Raw genomic sequence first — 20,689 nt, forward strand, 5'->3', positions numbered from 1 at the left:
AGCTATGTACAGCCCCCGGACATTCATGTGGTCCCCAGTGGCTGCCCTACCTGGGACATCTCCATGTTCTCTAGTCACAATTTGAGCCATGGACATCAACATTGTTCCTTTCCACTGGTTGCATAGCCATGGGCTCAGATATGGCCCTCAGTGGCAGCTCAGTCTGGGTCCTCAACATGGCCCCAGGTGGTGGGGCTGGCCGCTTACAACAGGCTGCTTCCCTCTACCCTCAAGTCTCCAGTTCCCTCTCTCTTCATAACGCTCATGCTGCTCCACTTCTCTTTCTCTCCCATTTGACCACCTCGTACGTGAACATTGTGTGGATACAGCTGCACTGGCCACACTGCTGGGCAGGTGATATTCTCCATTGTGTAGGCAACGAGGTGTCTATGGCCCACCTGTGCCATGCATGGCGGGTCAGGTCTGTAGGTGACATGACAGTCTGCAGGTCTCTGTCTTCCCCTTCTGAGCTGCACGGCCTGGATTTGACTTGATTTGATTTGATTTGATTTTTATGAGTCCTAGGCATAAAACAGCTTTGGTCACCAAGCCAGGCATCAAGCTAGGATAAACAAGAGCTACTGTCTGCTCTGCCCCTGACTGATAGAAGAATGGCACCACCAACAAGGTGTCTCTGCCCACTGCTGAGGGGTGTGTGGGAGGGGTTTGCCTGTGGAACAGTGGACCTTGCTGCCAGACAGAAGAACTGGTGAGGTGGTAGAACCCTGGATTCTTAATTGAGAGTGGCAGGAGTTCACTAGTTCCTGACCAGACTCCTGTCCTGGAGCACATGACCACGACACCCCACTAAGAGGACCATGACAACTGTCACATAGACCATGACAACTGATAGCATACAGCCTGGAGCTCTGTATGCTAATGAGGTATCTAGATAGGCCCCAAGGGTTTAGCCAATAAGCTTCCCTTCCCAGGTATTCCTTCCTACAAAAGGTATTTAATCTCTGGTTCACCCTGAGTAAGTCATATACATTCTTTTCCTCCATGAATAAATAGTTTGGACTAGCAAGGACTGTCTCTCTTATCAAGGACCACCATTTCGGGAGGTCTTCACCATACAGAACCACACCTAAGTTTCCCATAGAAGGCCTCTCTGCATTCCTGGCACTCACCCTGAGCTGAGTCCCCTCTCCCTGCCTTGGGCTCATCTCAGGCTCTTGGGCCCCCACTACCACTCTGTTCTCAACTCTTTCTGGCTCCCAGCAGCATCTGGGTACCCAGGAGTTTGAGAACCACAGCCTCCATCCCAGCCCATGCTGTTTAAACACGGGCTAGGATCCTATCCTAGACTGCGTACTGTCTTCCCTGAGCGCTGTGGAGGCATCTTACGAGCCTGGCACCCCAATAGGCAGAAAGGAACAGAGCCTAGAGCCTCTGTGCTTTGCCTCTCTGAGGGGTGTTCTGACACCAAAAGTGATAAGGTGGAAACATTGAACCACATTTGCTTTTCAAGAACTCAAGTATGGAACTATGGCAAAGACTGAGGAATACTGCTTATAGGCTTACTCGGTTTGATCTCTTATACAACCCACAGTGGGCTAGGCCACCCTACACCAATCACTGACCAAGAAAATGATCCACAGACATGACCACAGGGCAGTTTGATGGAGGTCACTCTTAACTGAGGTTCCCTCTTCCCAGTGACCCTAGGTTGTGTGAAGTTGACAAGAACTAACCACCACAGTGGTGTCTTGTTTTTTCCTTAAGTTGTAATTGTCTGCTGATCCCCCTCATTGTCTGCCCATTTAAGAACACATTTTATTTTCTTTACCATCCTAAAAGTAAGGCTGTAGTTGGGGTAGCATCCATGAAGTCTGGGTTTCAATTCCAGCTCTCCGTGTAATCCTGAAAGGCTTGAGATTTCTGTTTATAACTTTAGAATACTGGTGCTGGCCACACACACCTGTCAGGGAGTTCAGATGAAAAGCATACCTTTTATCATGATTTGAATGTCAAATGTCCCTCATAGGCTTCTCTGTGTGAACACATATTTGTAGTTGGGGAAGACCTTGAGGTGGCACCTAGCCAGAGGAAGTGGATCACTGTGGAGGGCCTAGAGGTTTCTTAGTATGGCCCTACTTCCTGTTTTCTCTTGTCTTCCTGATTGGGGCATAGTGTGACTTGGTGAAGCACTCTCTTGCCATATGCCTTGCCTGACAAGATAGTCTGAATCCTTAATCTATAAAACACAATGCACCCTTTCTTTCTTTCTCCCTTACATTGATTCTTGTCAGGGATGTATGGACATAGCAACCAAAAAAGTAACAATTACATTATATTAGAAATGTCACTCAAGATTGACAGCTTCAAAATCTATCTTACAATCCTATGTTTTTCATTCATTTCTGCCTCTTTGTCTATATAGTCAGTTGAATAGTGACCCTCCCTCCCTCGTATGTCTATCTGTGACCTTATTTGTAAGTAAGTTCTCTGTAAGATTCCCAGGTGTCTTTAGACTTAGGCTGGATCCTTAATGCAATGACAAATATATTTACAGACAAAGAAGGAGATTTGAACCTACAGAGCCATGGGAAGAAAAGTGGCCACATAAACCCAGGGACAGTGACTGGGGCTAAGTTTGTACAAGCTCAGAAACACCGCCGCCAGCAGAGAGGCTGGAAGGGACATAAGGGGTTCTCCCCTAAGTCTTAAGAGTGGCCCTGCTGACATATTGGTCTTGGGGCACTGGCTTCTGTATAAAATCTGTTGGGTTTAACCACTGCCACTTGTTAGGACAGACTCAGGAAATGAACAGGTTCCAAATCTAAGCCATCAGGAAATTAAAGCAGCTTGATTTTCAAGACGAGTCTAGCCTACGCACCACCCTCACCGTCTAAGCCACCACCGTCCCTCTACTGGCTATTTTGTCACCCCTGTGTAGTACAGGCACATGGTGATCAGCGTGTGATGTAAAACTGAAATAAAAGCTTGTCATCTTGCCCATCCCAATCCACTGGCTTCCCATTTCATACAGAACTGAACCCATAGGCTTCGCCATGGCCTGCAGGCTGGGTTTGACTTGGGTCAGGTCCTCTCTGTCCTTACTCTTACCAGCCTCTGACTTCCTCCTTGACAAAGCACACACCTTCCCCCAGCTCCCTTCGTGCTCTTCCTTCTGTCTAGATAACCACAGCCTACTTGGGGATAAGTTTCTGTTGGAATCTCATGTCTGACACGAAGCCTCGCATTTTTTTACCCCACCCCCTAAGTGTGGAATTATGGTGCATGTCACATCACTCTGTGCTGTCCTGCTAATTGTCCAGCTCATGGGCTTTTTGTTATTCGAAGGAAAGCCATACATTAAGAACGACCTCGTCCGTCTTGTTCGCTGCAGTATCCAAAGTACCAATGCTTGGCGCACTGCAGGCATTAATTAATATTTGCTAAACGAATGAAGAAATCAACATACCTTATAGCTATTAAGGGTGCGAGCTAAGGGGACGAGGACGGTATCTACTTTCAGCACCATCCCAAACAACACCAAAGAGCCACCCGGAAGGCCACCCACACACATTCTGAGTGGATAAGGTAACAGAGGCAACCCACTGTAGCTACAGAGCCCGATTTACAGCCACGGAACTGCTAAATAGTATTAGTTTTCAGGAAAGCATTGCAGCGTCTAAAGCTGCCAAGATCAAGAGATGCATCAACGTCAAATATGTGAATAAATCCCCGTAGGAGAAGTTCCAGCTACAACAAAAGCTGCCGCCACCTTCCGTGTATTGAACAGAAGGCAGCTGAAAAGGCTTTCCGTCCATCTTATTTTATTTGACTCTGTTAACCGGAGTTGGACATTATAGTTCCCATTTTAGACATGGAAATATGGAGAGTAGTTGGGCTATACAAGGGAATGCTGCTGAACAAGGGGTCTTTAGATCCGAATTAAGATTTCTGATGTAAATTTTTTATTGCTTCATTCATTGGTTTCTTTAACCTACGTGGTTGGATTATTGGACAATAATTGTTCCAGGTGCCTGTATGATAAGAAGTTGGTCCCAGACTTTCGCTTTTTTTTTTTTTTAATTATAAAACAATGTGCATTACCAGTATTTAAGAGGAAAACCCGCAAGTAACTCGCTGCCCTTCTCCTGTCCAGTACCTCTCAGGAGGCCACCTCAGCTACGCGGAAAGCTTTGATCACTGTCCCGCTGGGAGGGGGGTGGGGACAGAACGACGTGGGCGGCGGTGCACCCCGGCCAGTTCTGGGTGGGTGTGGGGCGGCCCGGTGGAGGCCGGCCGAGGGGCGTGTCGGGGCGTGTCGGCGACGTGGCAGCGGGGCGGCGCGGAGGCCATCTTGGCGCGGGACACACGCTCCTCAGGTCTTCCTCGTCCACCGTAAGCCGGATCCCCTCGCGGGACCCCCGACCCCGATCTGCGTGTGCAGCTTCCGCGCAGGCGCTGACTTGGAGCAGGTGAGCGCCGGCCTGGGCGGTGACCCGCGCGGCGGCCAGGGAACGCGGACGAGCCCCAGGTGGGCGGGCCGGCCGGCGGCGGGGTGCGGGGGCTCCGGGCGGCGGAGACACTGGTCCGGACAGCGGGGTCCCTCCTAGCATCGCTCGGACCCCGATCCCCGCTCTCCCGGCCGCACCCTCCGGCGCGTGCACGAGTGGCCAGGCTCGCGGACCTTCGCCCGGCCCTGCCCGGCCTGCAGACGTGGCACAGACTGCCCAGGCCGCCGGCCCGGGTGGGACGCAGCGGCTTCTCCCGGGATTCCCGGGAGTGTCCAGCGCCGCCCCGCAGGCCGCCTTTAACCCGACCCATTTCGGCAAGAAATTTAGGACTGCTTATTTCCTAAATGGCAGGATGACTTGTCCAAGAGTGTTTGTCAGGACTCTGATCTGAGAGGCAGCTTTGACTTGTCTGTGAACCTGGCACTTTTTGGCACTCTGGTGCTGTCTGAGCACTGTTTGAATCACTGAGTGTTTAGGGAAGTTTATTTTGGGCTCCGCACCGAAAATAAGACTGCTGACCTCCGTCCCGAGTCTGCCCAGGGGTCGGGGCAGTCTTAGGACATCAGTGATATCAATAGGAATAGCTTCTGATGCTCTGTCTTTACCAGAAGTCCATTATTCCTACTTACCTTTTAAGTAGCCACCTATCTTTTAAAAACAGACTAAAGTAGGCGCACGCAGATTCGGAGAGCAGTTTGATCAGACCCTGAGGTCTAATCTACGCTACTTCCATCTCTTTTCCCTTTAGTAACGTTGATGCACTCGGACTACTTTTTGTAGTAGCTCTGTCAACTGTTGCACCGGTGTTCTTATCCTAATAGGTTTCTCTCTCTCTTTTTTTCTGAGAAGGTATGCTTATGTCTGCGAAGTTTATCTCTGTACTGTGTTTAAGCCATTGCTCAAACAGTAAACAGTCATGCATTTCAGGTGTGCTCTTTTGCTCTTGCTGAGAGATTGGGGTTTAAGTAGGACCTAGCCTTTGGCAAGGATTAGATAGCTTCTACGGAAGGGCAGAAATGGGAGTAACTGATAAGAGATGAAGGAAAGAGATAACCTTGGTAGAAAATGATGCAGTCTGTGGAAGGAACTTTCTCTTTCAGGTTATCTGTCTTTGTCCAGGTAGGGAATAGACAGATGTAGCCTCTTTGAATGTCTTGTGTTTCTCCTCTTCACAACCAGGCTGTGGTGGGGTACAGACTGGACTCCTTTGCTACTCCTCAGTCTCCCCTCTTTGGAAACAGTTCTGAGCTTGTCTGTACTTTAGCAAACCCATGAAAACTTTCATGACCTCCCTTCTGACTGCTCTTCAGTATTTAGTACCTTGAAATGTGGCTTCTGAGAGCCACAGTCTCCTTGTTTCTCCCTGCCTTTCTGTTGGTTGTATTTCTGTGGGTTAGTCGGCTACATGCCTGGAAGAAGGTTTGGTGGTGAGCAGTAGTCCCTTTATTTTGGTGTGCCCTTCTTGGAAGACATATCACAGAACATGCTATCAGAAGCCATTGGTATAACCATAACACTTGTGGTTTGTGAACTCCAGACTCAGTTGCTGCCCCCACTTAAGTGTTTCAAGGAACTTGATTTTGCTGAGTTAGAGTTGAAACACGTTCTGATCCTCTACAAGACACCACCATCTTCCTTGGCCTCATACACTGTTCTCTGTCTTACCTGTTGCGATCATCATCTGTCGGACCAACTGTGTAATGCTGCCTCATTCCCTCCTGGCCTTTATGGGCACTCACTGAGTCTTACCCCTAAACGTCTCTCGAGTCGGTCTCATTTTTCTCATCTCTGTCATCACTACCCTAGTTTAGGCCACAGAGTCTCAGTCCGGCACTAAGGATGCATGGGATCACAGGATGCTTGTGGGTTGTGGGATGTACATTATAGGAATTTGAGCTGCTACCTAATCCATACCAGCAGTACCCTGGTGACAACCAGAAGTCGTCATGGAAACCCTGGGGGATACGGGGTTATGGTTATTTCTAGAATAGGGTATCGGCAGATCCTGCTTCCTGTCTTCTGTTTTCCCAAGTGGTGTCTCTGCCCAGTAGTTCAGTGTACACTTCAGCCAGAGGAATTCTTTCTCATCCACCTCCGATCATCAAGGTGCTAGGTAAAAGTTTTACCACTGAGTCGCAATGTCAGCCCAAAGGAATCTTCAGAACCCAAATAGGAATTGTTAGTAACTGGGGTCAACCCATGTCTTCAGGTCGTGGACTTGAAAAGCTCTCAGGGAGAACTTTCCCTCGGGATGGAGACCCTCCAACTCTAAAGACCAGACCGAGACACCACAGGATGCAATCAGCAAGAGGATTTGGTTTATTGTCGGGATACACAGGCACAGGCACCTGTGGGCGCTTCAGTCACTCGGGGGACTGGCGCGCCCCACAGAACCAAGGATGGGCTTTTATAGGATTTTGGGGAGCAGAAGCAAGCATACAGAAGCAGATGTATGGTTATAGGGATATAATTGGTGGATTCTAATATGGCAAGGGTTTAGCCCGGGGGCAAGTTTCCTAGCTACCTTCCTGAAACATAACGGCTGACTCGGCCCCCCAAGGGTTCAGCCCGGGGGCAAGTTTCTTAGCTACCTTCTTGGAACATAACGACTGACTCGGCCCCCCACCAGGGTGTGGGACCTCTCCTGGGGCTTTTTTTCATTGTCAGGTGCTCAACCGAAGTCGTCCTGTTGCCAGGCCTTCAACCAAACATATCTTGCTTGGCAGCCGCTGTGTACTCAGTGTTCTAACCTTTCCCTGAACCAGTCATCTTAAGTACAGCCTTGCAAAATGGCGTTACTGCTGTTAAGCTGGGGTCTTTCATTCCCCCATTTTTTTTTTGTTAACTTTGAGTGAAATCTTTCACTCGACTTGGTCAAGAAATTTCTGTCTGGTGGGGGCTTATTTCCTCACTGACTCTAGGCCACAAAAGGGCTAGGAGGAGCCACGTAGGAGTTTTAACTTTAAGGGGTTTGGAGTGTGCTGAACTCTCCATGTCTGGGGTGTAGTGTTGTTATTAGTCAATTCCTCAGACCGGACTGCCTTGACGTGTGGTGTGTGGATCTAAGCCGAGACTCCGTCTACCTTTAGGGCGGTCGGGGTAGTCAGGAGGACGGTGTAGGGTCCTTTTCACCGTGGCTCGAGATTCTTGGTCTGGTGTCTGTGCACCCACACGGTGTCTCTAATCTGGAACGGGTGTGGCACCACCGGATGTTCAAGCTTGTCCTGGTAAGCAGTGGCCAAAGGTCTCCAGACATCTCTCTGCACAATCTGTAGGGCCTGTAAATGGGCCCTCAGAGAAGGGCTGTCAGCAAAATCAGCAATGTTTGAATCAAAGAAATGGACAAATGGGGGTGGTGTTCTATATATTATTTCAAAAGGAGTTAGACCATGGGGGCCCGGGGTATTCCGGGCCCGATATAGAACTAGGGGAAGGAGGGCCACCCAATCCTTTGAGCCAGTTGCAAGCGTAAGTTTGGATAAAGTCTCCTTAATTGTTCTATTCATGTGTTCTACCTGACCTGAACTCTGGGGTCTATAGGCACAATGTAATTTCTAATCAATCCCCAGCAATTTGGCCACCAACTGACTTACTTGGGAGACGAAAGCGGGCCCGTTGTCCGACCCCAACGCTTGAGGCATGTCATACCTGGGAAAGATTTCCTCGAGGAGCTTCTTGGTGACCATTTTTGTAGTCTCGTGCTTTGTGGGGAAGGCTTCGACCCATCTTGAGAAGGTGTCTACAAACACTAGGAGATACTTGTATCCATATATACCTGGTTTAATTTCAGTAAAATCAATTTCCCAATGGATGTCGGGACGGTGTCCCCTAGGACGAACTCCTTGTCCAATCATGGTCCTTCCCAGGTTAACCTGAGCGCACGCTTTGTAACTCTCAGTCACCTTTTGTATCGCTTTGTCCCAATTAAAAAAAAACACAGATTTATTTCTTTTTAATCTAGTAAGGTTTTTATCTTCTTATGTAAAAAGGAGATCAATTCAAAAGTCCTTTGTAGACCCACTGTTTTAGTTGAGGGTGGTAGATGGCCCCCATTTTTTTAGGAGCTCTATGTCCTCATGGGCATAAACCCAACTAGTTTGTCCCACTGGTGGGGGCGTGGGTTGGTCTGGGCTATTTAAGGTCAAGATTTGTTTGTTCATGGCCGCTTCTCACGCCGTGGCATCGGCCAGCCGGTTTCTTCGTGCCTCTGGGTTGTGTCCTTTCTGGTGTCCTGGACAATGTATAATACTCAGTCTTTTGGGCAAGAATAGAGCTTCTAAGAGGGCCAGAATTTCAGCCTTATTTTTAATATCTTTACCCTCAGATGTGAGCAGCTCCCGCCTCCGGTAGATCTCCCCGTGGATGTGTACCGTGGCAAAGGCATAACGGCTGTCTGTATATATATTTAGCCTCTTACCTTTTGTCATCTTGAACGCCTGAGTCAAGGCGATGAGTTCAGCCCGTTGTGCGGAGGTACCAGCAGGCAGGGCTTTCGCCCAAATCACTTTGTCCTCCGTAGTGACCGCAGCTCCAGCCTTTCGCTCTCCCTCTGCCAAGAAGCTGTTGTCATCCGTGTAGGCAGTCATGTTGTTTTGTCTCCTCTGGTAGAGGAAGCAAGGTGGCAGGATTGAGGGCGACTACGGGCCCAAACTGAACCCGTTCTGTATCCAGTAACAAGGCTTGGTGTGAGAATTAGAGAGCCAGCGGTCTGGGGGCTGCTTTACCAAGGCCTCCACTGTGTGGGGTGCTAGGATGGTGAGTGGCTGTCCCAAAGTCAATTTTCCAGCGTCCTTGATCAGGACAGCAATAGCAGCCACCATCTTTAGGCACGGTGGCCAGCCGGAGGCCACAGGGTCCAATTTTTTAGACAGGTAGGCCACAGGGCGTTTTCAGAGTCCCAACCTTTGTGTTAGGACCCCTTTAGCATACCCCTGTTTCTCATCGATGAACAGTTCAAAAGGTTTGCAGGAGTATGAGGGTGGGATGTTGAACCCTAAAGTCAGGAGCAAATTGTAAGGGTTTGGAACAGTCAGATGAATATCTTCTATCTTCTTGTTGACCTTTCTCAAGTCTTGTACTGGCCTATAATCTCCAGTGCCGGGTTTCTTAACAGGCAGAAGAGGCGTATTCCAAGGCGACCGGCAGGGGACTAGGATGTCTTGATCTAGAAGCCTCGTAATGTGAAGCCTTATACCTTGATAAGCTTTATGTGACAGGGGGTATTGTTTTATGGAGACTGGAGTTGTAGTGGCCTTTAACTGTATAATTAAGGGGGGCTGTTGGAGCGCCAACCCCATCTCACCAGTCTCTGCCCAAGCCAGTGGAAAATTCGTGACCCAAGTGTCTATTTCTAGGGATTGTGGCTTGTCCTGTCCCGGTTCATATAGTCTATATTTATCCTCTAGTTGTAGGGTTAGGACTTGAAGGGGAGTTCCGTGGGGGCCAGTTATTTGGGCCCCTCCTTCCTCAAAATGAATTTGTGCTTTTAGTTTGGTGAGAAGGTCACGGCCCAGCAGAGGGTACGGGCAGTCCGGAACATGTAAGAAGGAATGGGTCACCTTACCAGTAGCCAGCTGAACCTGGCAGTCTGTAGTCCATCGGTATTGTTTCTCACCAGTAGCTCTTTGTACCCAGGCCATCCGGTCGCTGAGTTGTCCTGAAGCTTGGGTGAGGACTGAATGCTGGGCTCCTGTGTCTACCAGGAAAGTAACCGGCTGCCCCCCAACTTTAAGCGTTACCCTGGGCTCAGGGGGGGGGGGGCTCCTGGCCCTGACCTCCCTAATCTTTATCTAGAGCCAAGAGGGAGGTTCGTGGTCGAGGCTTTCGGGGTCCGCCAGGCTTCTTGGGGCACTCTCTGGCCCAGTGTCCTTTTTCTTTGTAATAGGCACATTGATCTTTATCCAGCTTTAGCCCCTTTCGAGCTCCCCCCCTATCTCCCTTCCTTTCTTGGCCCTGAACTACGGCGGCCAAGATTCGACTCAATTCTTTGGTTTTTTTTTTTTATCTCTCTCTTATTAAAAATCTTTTCAGCTTCTTTAAGTAAATCCTGTAATGTATAGCCCTGCAAATTTTTAACCTCTGTAACTTAGTCCTGATATCTGGAGCAGCCTGCCAGATGAAGGACATAGAGACACTCGTCATTTGTCCTGGGTCATCTGGGTCATAGGGAGTGTACATACGGTAGGCCTCCTTAAGTCTCTCTAGAAAGGCGGAGGGAGTTTCCCCTTCTTCCTGTAATACCTGTTTTACCTGAGCCAAATTAGTAGGGCATCGTATAGCCCCTCGGAGACCCGCTAGAAGCAACTGGCGATAAAGGCGTAGGTGTCCCTTACCTTCAGCTGTATTAAAATCCCAGTTTGGTCTCTTAAGTGGGAATGTAGCATCAATTTTTTTTAGGCAGCTGGGTGGGACGCCCATCATCTCCCAGAACATGCTTTCTGGCCTCTAGGAACACTCTTTGTTTTTTCTGAGGTTAAGAGGGCCTGTAAGAGCTGTTGGCAGTCATCCCAAGTAGGCTGGTGGGTAAGTAAAACAGATTCTATTAGGTCGGTGAGTGCCACCGGATCTTTGGAGAAAGAAGGGTTGTGTTGTTTCCAATTGTAAATGTCAGCTGCTGAAAACGGCCAGTATTGGGTCTGGCCACCGGTTCCCTGTCTAAGTGGGAAAGCCTGGGAGGTTGAATCTGGCATCACCTCGCGCTTATTGTGCAATCTCCCTGCGACAGGGGAGAAACCCTTATCAGACTGTGGCCCGGCAACTGATCTGGCCGGCGGCTCTGCCTCCTCCGTTTTAGCTGGGCCTGTCAGAGAGAAGATCTATGAGAGGGGAGTTTGGGTCTGCCGGGAGGACAGGTTTCTTAGAAGGCTCTGATTTCACAAAGGTAGAGAGAGGAAGACGTGGCCGGCAGACCGGGCGGGGCCGAGGGGACAGGCTGGGGGTTGACGGGAGGCCAATTCGGGTCCACGAAGGGTTCCGCCCGGGGGGGGGGGGGTTTAAGGCGAGACTCTCTCAAGTGATAATATAAGAAACCTGGTCAGGATGTCCGTGGACGACCCGATCTTTAACCTGTAAAATAATGATCTTATTAAATGTGCCATTCACTGGCCATCCCGCTCCGAAAGTGGGCCACTCGGATGTGCAGAGAGTCTGTCATTTTCCTTTTTTTTTTTTTTTTAACCTCGACAGACTGGTTGTGTGTCCGGTCGTGGACGTCTTCCCAATGATCAAGAGTGAGACTTAGGGGCATTGTTAGGGACTGTCCCATGTTAGTTCTAAGGAAGATTAGAACACAGAGAAAACAAACAACACCAACAGTCAAACAAACAACAGACAGGCGTGCTGCACGGCTTTGGTACCAAACTGAAAGCAAAAAGTCAGATGGAGGTGGCAAAGGTCCGGGGCCCTCTGAAAGCCAAAAATACAGACAGAGGTGCCGTTAGTCCGGATCTTTCTCCTCTCCCAGATTGGGCCCCGAAAAGTCGGGCCCCTAACACCCTTGGAACGTCTTCCAGGGCTGCGGGGCGAGAAGTCCGAGCTCGTCAGCTCCTTCTTCGTCCCGCCCAAATTCCAAACAACCTGGCTGAGCGCTCACAGAACAGACCTGGCTGAGCGCTCACAGAACAGACCTGGCTGAGCGCTCACAGAACCTGGCTGAGCGCTCACAGAACAGACAGAATAAGGCAGAACGAGACAGAATCAGACAGACGGACAGACGCCGGCCGGCTTACCTCCCAGTGGGTGGTCGGTGGTCCCTGGGTGGAGGATCTCCTTTCCCGGCCAATGCACCAAATGAAAAGCTCTCAGGGAGAACTTTCCCTCGGGATGGAGACCCTCCAACTCCAAAGACCAGACCGAGACACCACAGGATGCAATCAGCAAGAGGATTTGGTTTATTGTCGGGATACACAGGCACAGGCACCTGCGGGCGCTTCAGTCACTCGGGGGACTGGCGCGCCCCACAGAACCAAGGATGGGCTTTTATAGGATTTTGGGGAGCAGAAGCAAGCATACAGAAGCAGATGTATGGTTATAGGGATATAATTGGTGGATTCTAATATGGCAAGGGTTTAGCCTGGGGGCAAGTTTCCTAGCTACCTTCCTGAAACATAACGGCTGACTCGGCCCCCCAAGGGTTCAGCCCGGGGGCAAGTTTCTTAGCTACCTTCTTGGAACATAACGACTGACTCGGCCCCCCACCAGGGTGTGGGACCTCTCCTGGGGCTTTTTTTCATTGTCAGGTGCTCAACCGAAGTCGTCCTGTTGCCAGGCCTTCAACCAAACATATCTTGCTTGGCAGCCGCTGTGTACTCAGTGTTCTAACCTTTCCCTGAACCAGTCATCTTAAGTACAGCCTTGCAAAATGGCGTTACTGCTGTTAAGCTGGGGTCTTTCAGACTGACTGACACATCTGTGGGTAGAAATGTTGTTCATCAAGACTATAAATGCACCAACTCGGATGAATCTCGGAGGCAAATGGCGGTGTCTGTGTGTGTGGTGGGAGGGGGGAGCTAAATATTAAGGGATTACCTGGAATTTACTTTTGTATATCTTTATGAAATGAAAGGAGAGAACTAGTGAGTGATTTGTTGTCAGTGTTTGTGTTTGGAGGGAGGATGTGACAGGAGTGCAGTGAGGGAGTCTGGAGCAATGGCGTTCCAGCTGGGGTGGTGACTGGGCGCTTGTCACAGCTTCACAGAGCAGCACTCACCTCTTACACACACAAATTAGTAAACGGCGAAGTCCAAGTAAGGTCTATGGAGTCATTCGTTAGTGGTGCGGTACCATCGTCTGTTTTCTGCGTTTGGAATTTGTCTAGTGACTGTGACTGAGATCAGTTTGCACAGAGCTCTCTATTGTTTTCTTCTTAGGGATTTAAAATATCAGAAGAGTTAGAATAAAAAGGCGGTCTTCCTCTACTTGTTGCCTTTCTCTCTTAAAATGTCCTGCCTGTTACCTCAGTCAGGAAGGCTGAGCATCTGGGCCCCTGACTGCCCCTCAGTCTTGTCCCACCACGTACGTGGGTTTTCTTGATTGTGTTCTCTCCCTTTGTTTATACCTGCGGAGCGATCACTTTTTTTTTAATGGAAGGTTTCCCTTTCCCTCTTTAAGTTCTTACTTCCCTTGGCTTATGGAAGTTTGCTTTATCTTTCAGAGCTTATCTGTGAGTTGGAGACCTTCCCCAGACCTTGCAGTCACAATCCCTTTTCTGTTCATCATGCTGTCCGTAACCACAGCATACAGAATCCATCCAGCCTTCGAAACGTGTATTGCTGTTACTGTGTTGACTCGTCCCAGCATCCTTGGACATTGGTACTGTGATTTGGTTGTGTCCTATACAAGTCTCTAAATCGACTGGGTTTGCTTGGCACTGAATTTCCAGAGGCCCATTACAGCGCTTGGCAAACAGTTTGTCTTTGCTGAACATTTGTAAACCGAGCGAAAACATCAAGGGCCGATTTGGAACTGGTTTTCTACTGTCTCCGTCTCTTTTCCTCTTGCTGAGTAAAATACTCCAACAAAAGCCACTTAAGAGAGCGAAGGGCTTATCTGATGCTTCTGAGTTCAAAGGTATAGCCCACTGAGATGGAGACGCAGGCGGGAGCTTGACAGTCACATGGCCTCCAGAATCAAGACCGCTGCTTGTTAGCCGTGGTCACGCTGGTTTGAAAGGTTTCTCTGTTTTGGTTATGTGATGGCCGTTTCCCCAAACTACAGTAACCAGCGTTCCAGTCTTGTTTTCCTGGAACCTGCCCACTCACTTCAGACCTTTGGCGGTGGCTGGTCCTAGAGATACTCATGAGCATCCTTTAGTCCAGTCTCCCATTTACCCTTCTTCCGCTGTCCTTGGCAATGGGTACTTGGGACCCTCACTTGCTCCTCTGTAACTATCGCTAGTCTAAGTGGACAGTGAGCTGTCTGTTTCCTAATCTAGAGACCTCCCATGCACTGACTTCCTCAGATTAAGTCTGTTCTGGTCTAGAAGTTGCTCCTCCCGGCCCCCTTGCAATTCCAACAGGGACTGGTGGACTGGTGAATTCCATTGTGACTTTTCATCAGCCAGTGACTGTCTTGACCTTGTTTTAGATTTTTCCCTTTGGAGACTTCTCCTTTCTGACCCTCAGCCAGGGTGGACCCCTCACAAACTCCAGCTCAGTATGGAGCTTTCACCCAGATCATACTGTTGTTCTACCTACAGAGGATGAGAAGACATGTCCCAGTGCTTTTGGGGCTAGGACTCCTCAAGGAAAAGGGTGCTCCTCCTTTTGAAAGTCTGCTTTCTGTTTGGGAAGATCTCTTGTTTCATCTTTCCTGACTCTGGGCCAGCACTTTTCTAAACTACACAGAGCAGTGGTTCTTAGCCTGTGGGTCGTGGGAATTGACGCAGGGGGGTTGAACGACAGGGGTCACTTAAGACAATCAGAAGTATTAGATATTTATATTAAGATTCATGACAGTAGCAAAATTATACTCATGAAGTAGCATCGAAATAATTTTATGGTTGGGACTTACCACACGTCACTGTATTAAAGGGTCAAAGCATTAGGAAGGCTAAGAACTACTGGTTTAGAGGGAGGGTCCCCTGTTTCCTTAAAAAAAAAGTATCTACCCTTGGGTTAGAAAGATGGCTTAGTGGTTAAGAGTACTGACTACTTTCCCGTAGGATCTGAGTTCAAATCCCAGCACCCACATGGTAGCTAACAATAGGCGGTAGCTCCAGTTTCAGAGGATCTGAAACCTTCTGGCACCTGTGGGTATACTAGGTATCCACACGATACACAGACAGGCACGGGGGCAAAACACTCATAAACATAAAATTATCTGCCCTGGGAGTGAAAGCTTCTATAAAGCCCAAATGTCATTTACTGCAACCCGGCCTAGCTGCACTGCCCTTTGACAATGGTTGCTCCTGGAAAGAGGACAACATGTTTGACCCCTGCCTTCAGAAAGACTTAGCTCAACAGAACATGGTTCAAGGTTTCCTACATTCCAGCCGTTATCTTCCTGGCCTCTGCCCCGCTCCCTGCTTATCCCACTCAGCCTCCCGGGTTCTCCTGGGCGTAGGTCGCCAAATGGAAGGTGAGTAAGAAGAGACAGACCAGGGAATAAGAGATTTGTAGTGTAGACCCGTCCTTATCCAAGAGGAAAACCTGCAGAGGGGTCTCGGCAAGAGTCAGAGACCACCATGAGTTTACTCACTGAGGTAGTTAGAAGTCGGGAGGCAGGGAGCTGAGAAGCTTCTGTGTGGAGGAAAATGAGCAGTGAGTGAAAGAATGTCCCATGCTCAATAAACATCTTCCCTGGGGCCCACAGGCCAGAAGAGTCAACAGTCCATAGAAGGACAGGCTGATTAACTTCTAGAAACCAGGTGACTCCAGTTGCTAGAATGGTTACCAGTGGACCTGAATGAAGTTTACAAAGCGGCATGGCCCTGGTGCTGCTGAACTTCCATTTTCCATGTTTACAGTCCAGGAACCCAGTCAGGGAATAGAGCTGGCTGCGGTGGGTGGATCTTGCCATTAGTAAACACAATCAGGATATTGCCCACAATTCCCCAGGGGCTCATCATCCCAAGTGAGTCTAGAGTCTGTCAAGTTGACTGAAGTTATCACTCTCATATACTTGAGGTGCTGTCCCGTGTAAAGCCTATTACCTTCTTCTGTCTTTGCAGTGCACCGTACTTGAGGGAAAATGATGGAAGAAAGCGGAATCGAGACGACTCCCCCTGGAACTCCTCCCCCGCATTCTGCAGGCTTGGCTGCCGTGCCCTCCACTGAGGCTCACTTAGGTTTGTGTTGTGCCGAACATCTGGGCTGGAGGGTTGGAGACACCGTCTCTGAATCAGTTAGAAGAATTCGTGTGTTAGTGCTTCTCTGTCTTGTCAGGGTGGGAAGAAACTGTCCTTTTACAGTTAAACAATAACAAAGAAATACTCTCGCTTGTCGTAAGTAAGGAAGCTTAATGGTTTGCTGCAAGCCTCTTGGTAGCCAGCCTTCAAAGCACGTGTTGTCTTTGATGTTCTTTGACTTTGTGACAATTCATCTTTTTAAGGTTTTAGTGCTGAAGTTTTTATGTTCATATCAGGGATGAAAAAAAATGACTTTCTTTTCTCAAGAAACAAACACGTAGAAAGGAAGGTTTACTCTCAGGCAATGTTGTGCTGTTTCCCCAGTGGCATTACAGGGCTCTGTACTCAGATGCAGTTGTCAGGCTGTGGAAATTACACTTAAAATTAGTTATTAAGATTTGGCTTTCTGTACTAGGAATTTCCCAAGCAGTGAGTGTTTGAAAATGAAGTAGAGAGCATTTCTCACTTTTTATCCTCTCTGCTCTCTTCTAGCTGTAACCAGTTCCTTCTCATCTCCCAACACGTCCGGGATGGAGACTGTGCCGCCACACTCGCATTCCACACCTCAGCCCTCCCTGCCTCCTGTGCAGCCATCAGCGCCACCTCCTTTTGTGCCGTTGTCTCCAGCTCCTTCCACTCCCCTGAGTGGCACTTCTGTGCCACCCTCCGTGTCTCCATCGCCTGCCACTGCCTTCAGCGGTCCTCCATTGTCCCACTTCCCACCTGCAACCTCCGCCTCGGGGGCTCTTCTGTCTGCACCGCCTTCAGGGCCTCCGATATCCGGATTTTCAGTCGGTACAACATACGACATCACCAGGGGACATGCCGGGAGAGCTCCCCAGACACCTTTGATGCCATCATTTTCTGCACCTCCAGTTACAGGTGAGCTTTGCTTGCTGGTCTGCAGGACTCGGCTGTGTTTACTGTGTCATTACTGTGTGCTGTGTTCTAGGTTGTGTGGCCCTGCGATTGTATAGTGGACCGTGGGGTACCTTGGTTTATGTGTAGACTTGGGCATCTGCTGCTCATGGGGTAAATTTCTCTACATTAATGATTACTCTCACTCCTTGACTCCTGTTTTCCCACTCAACCTCTTCTTCTGCTTAAACTATTAACAGTAAAACCGATGGAACTTACTGTACAGTTTTTGTGTGCTATAAAAATTGATGTACGATTGACATGTGAGGTGTGAGAAAGAATTCCCAAATTCCATGCTAACATTTATTGCTAACTGATTAGCTGCAGGTTGCACCCAAGACTATACTGTAGTTCACTTTTTTGTTTGTTTTTTTAAATCAGAACCAGCTTTCCTAGGGAGTAGATTTTATCTAGCCAGTACCCTGGCTAGTGAATGACACTAGCCCACTTCTTGTTTTAGGCCAAGTGCATCACTTTCTGTCCCCCTATCCCCCTGTTTTTTAGTGTGGTTGTTAAAAATAAATGATTAAAACCTAATTTTTGTCATCTTCTGTTGTTTATCATTTTAGGGTAGAGGAGTAATTTAGCTTTGATTATTTAGTATCCAATTTGGCTTATCTGCCTTTACAGATAAAATGTATTCTGGAGCATAAGAATTATGTGGTTATCTCTCTGTGTGTGTGTGTGTGTGTGTGTGTGTGTGTGTGTGTGTGTGTATGTGTGTGTGTATGCACGCGCCTGAGTATATGTATGGCCACCTTATGCATACAGATGCCTTCAGAGGCCAGAAAAGCTGTTGGATCTTCTGCAGTTGGAGTTACAGATGGTTGTGAAGCCATCTAGTGTGGGTGCAGGAGCAGCCAGTGCTATTAGCTGAGAACCCTCTCTCTAGCCCCAACGGGTATTTTCTTTCGGGAGTGTATGGATTATATATACACAGTATACATACATACATACATACATACATACATACATACATACATATGTATGATTATTATTATTTTTTAAGAGGGACTTGAGTGCTCAATTCAATTCTTTGTTTGGATTAAGGAGAGTAGAAATACACCAGTCATCTAAATGTTGAATAGGCACTCACACACACACACACACACACACCCCCTATATGTGTGTATATGTGTGCTTAGATTTGTTGTTTTTTAGGATGCTCTGTAAACCTATGTAAAAGGGGAAACACCTTTTAAGGGGTTTTTTACATTTATTTTTATAAAACTTTCAGTTAATAACCTCCTTTTAGGTGCTTACGTGATTCTATTATTGAATTCGGTTTGAGATTCTCGCATGCTGCATCTTTTTATAGGAAAACATTTGTGGAATAAATTACACAACTAAATTTTTTGCCATTGACTAGGTATTTTGCCAGCCCCCATTACTCAGCAAGCCAGTATGACATCGCTGGCACAGGGACCTGGAACCACATCAGCCATTACTTTCCCAGAGGAGCAAGAAGATCCTAGAATTAGCAGAGGCCAGGATGACGCACCTGCTGGAGGGATCTGGGGTTTTATTAAGGTAAGGGTGCTTGCTTTTCAAGCTGCTGTGCAAACGGTAGAGAGACTTCTGAGAACACAGAATAGAGCAAGGGGAAGAAGCCCTTTATGGCCGGATTCTGTAGTTCCTCTTGTCGTTTGTCTGTGTTTGTACATTTGTCTCTGTGTGTCCGTTTGTCTGTGCATGTCTGTATACATGTACTTATTCTCTTACTAAGACTCCAGTTGGATTAGGGACATGGTCATTGTATTCCTTGTCTTAATGAAGTTCTTCTTTGAATTAATGAAGACTAGAAGACTTTATTAATGTCTTCCAAGCTGTAAAATTGTCTGACTGACTGACTGACTGACTTTGTTTCTTGAGCGTTCAGAGTCTGCTTATGTTTGAGTGGGGTGCATTCGTGCAGGTGTATGTGTGTGCGTGTGAATGAATGTGGAGGCCAACTGAAGGGTCTTCCTCTGTTCCTCACGTTATTTTTGGTTCAGGGTCTGTCGTTCAATTTGGAATTTGTCAGTCAGCGAGGCTGGCTTGCCAGTGAGCTGCAAGGTGCCCTCATGTGTATCCCACTCAAGTGCCAGGGCTTGAGACCTGTGCTGCAGTGCTCTGCCTTTTATCTGGGTGCTGTTGATCTGAGCCCAGGTCCTCGTGCTTCAGTGAGGTTTACCATTGAATCAGCCCCCCAGCGCTAACAGTCGTTCGTTAGAATATAGTTTCTTCATAACTACTTTTGTAGCTATTGCATTTGTCATGTTTTATTTTACAAATCTGTTATCAGTATCATCCGGTTATAAGTTTTAAAATCACTTTAATGAGAAAAATGTGTAAACATTCCATATTTTTTATTGTTTTTGGTGGTATTGAGGATTGGACCCAGAGCCTTATATACACTGATAAACACTTTATTTCTCAGCCTGAGCCCTGGGTCTCTACTTTGATTTTTGATAGAGTCTCATCCAGTTGCCTAGGTCAGTCTGGCATTCACTCAGTATCCCAGGCTGGCCCGAAGCTTACAGTCCTCCTCCTGCTGCCAGGCTTGTGACAGGGATCACAGGCCTGCATCATCAGCCTGGCTAACACGATGTCTCCATTGGACTCTGTAATGATCCCTTAGGATTTTAATCCTGAGACATAAACTGATGAGCACTGTCGTGCGTACGCCTGGACGGGCTTCACTGGCATCACGAGTTCCTGATGAACGTCCAGTGTGTGCCCTCGAACTTCCTGTTGCTTCCCAGTGGCCACACTACCCTGTGGGGTTCTGCATTCTCCACTTCCTGGTGTAGCAAAGGATGTTAGTGTGAAGTACAATGTTTATTTTCCTGATTTAATAGACGAAATCATTTGAAACTGTGTGTGTGTGTGTGTGTGTGTGTGTGTGTGTGTGTGACAGAGAGAGAGAGAGAGAGAGACAGAGACACAGAGAGACACAGAGAGACCCACAGAGACACAGAGAGAGACACAGAGAGACCCACAGAGACACAGAGAGAGACACAGAGAGAGACACAGAGAGAGACAGAGAACACACATACATACGTGTATTGCACGTGTGTGGAGGCCTAGGGTTGACACAGAGTATCTTCTGTGACTGGTCTCCACCTAGTACTGAAGTCAGGTTTGCTGCACCCGAGCTTTGGTTGGGACCAATCTGGCTGGTCAGCTTGCCCTGCCTCTCCCTCCTGGGCCTTGGGATTGCATGTGGCCACCACACCCACTCAGTTTTTATGTGGGTTCTGGGGATCCCAGCTCTGGTCCTCATATGTGTGATGCAAGGACTTTAGCTGACAAGCCAGCCCCTAACCTTGAAGCCATATTTTAATTTTTGCTTCTTAGCTATTAAATTTGGTCCCTCCGTGAAATTTTGTTTTATGTGGTCTGTGTTTATCTTTGCTCAGTTTAAAGTTGGGAGGAAGATTTGCTTTTCTGGCTTTGTTACGAGCTCTGACTGAAG

At 48.2% G+C, this 20,689-nt stretch overlaps 1 protein-coding gene and 1 non-coding gene across 4 annotated transcripts in view; one reads left to right on the forward strand and one right to left on the reverse strand.

Annotated features, from left to right (window-relative positions):
* Positions 1-512: 512 nt before the first annotated feature.
* Positions 513-654, reverse strand: LOC120098370 (small nucleolar RNA SNORA48). The gene has a single exon (XR_005496558.1). It is a non-coding gene; the product is annotated as a small nucleolar RNA SNORA48 (small nucleolar RNA).
* A 3,634-nt stretch (positions 655-4,288) lies between these two features.
* Prrc1 (proline-rich coiled-coil 1) overlaps positions 4,289-20,689 on the forward strand; it is a 36,996-nt gene continuing 20,595 nt past the window's right edge. The window contains exons 1-5 of one of the 3 annotated variants that reach the window (XM_006254746.4): positions 4,292-4,430; positions 13,621-13,778; positions 16,138-16,254; positions 16,807-17,196; positions 18,602-18,762. In XM_006254746.4, the coding sequence (XP_006254808.1) occupies positions 16,158-16,254; positions 16,807-17,196; positions 18,602-18,762 (648 nt within the window). In that variant the 5' untranslated portion in view covers positions 4,292-4,430; positions 13,621-13,778; positions 16,138-16,157. Of the gene's footprint in view, positions 4,431-13,620; positions 13,779-16,137; positions 16,255-16,806; positions 17,197-18,601; positions 18,763-20,689 lie in introns of all 3 variants that reach the window. The other 2 variants (XM_039096645.2, NM_001033887.2) reach the window with 2 other exon arrangements.

The sequence above is a fragment of the Rattus norvegicus genome, chromosome 18 (assembly GCF_036323735.1).
Source record: "Rattus norvegicus strain BN/NHsdMcwi chromosome 18, GRCr8, whole genome shotgun sequence".
NCBI lineage: Eukaryota > Metazoa > Chordata > Mammalia > Rodentia > Muridae > Rattus > Rattus norvegicus.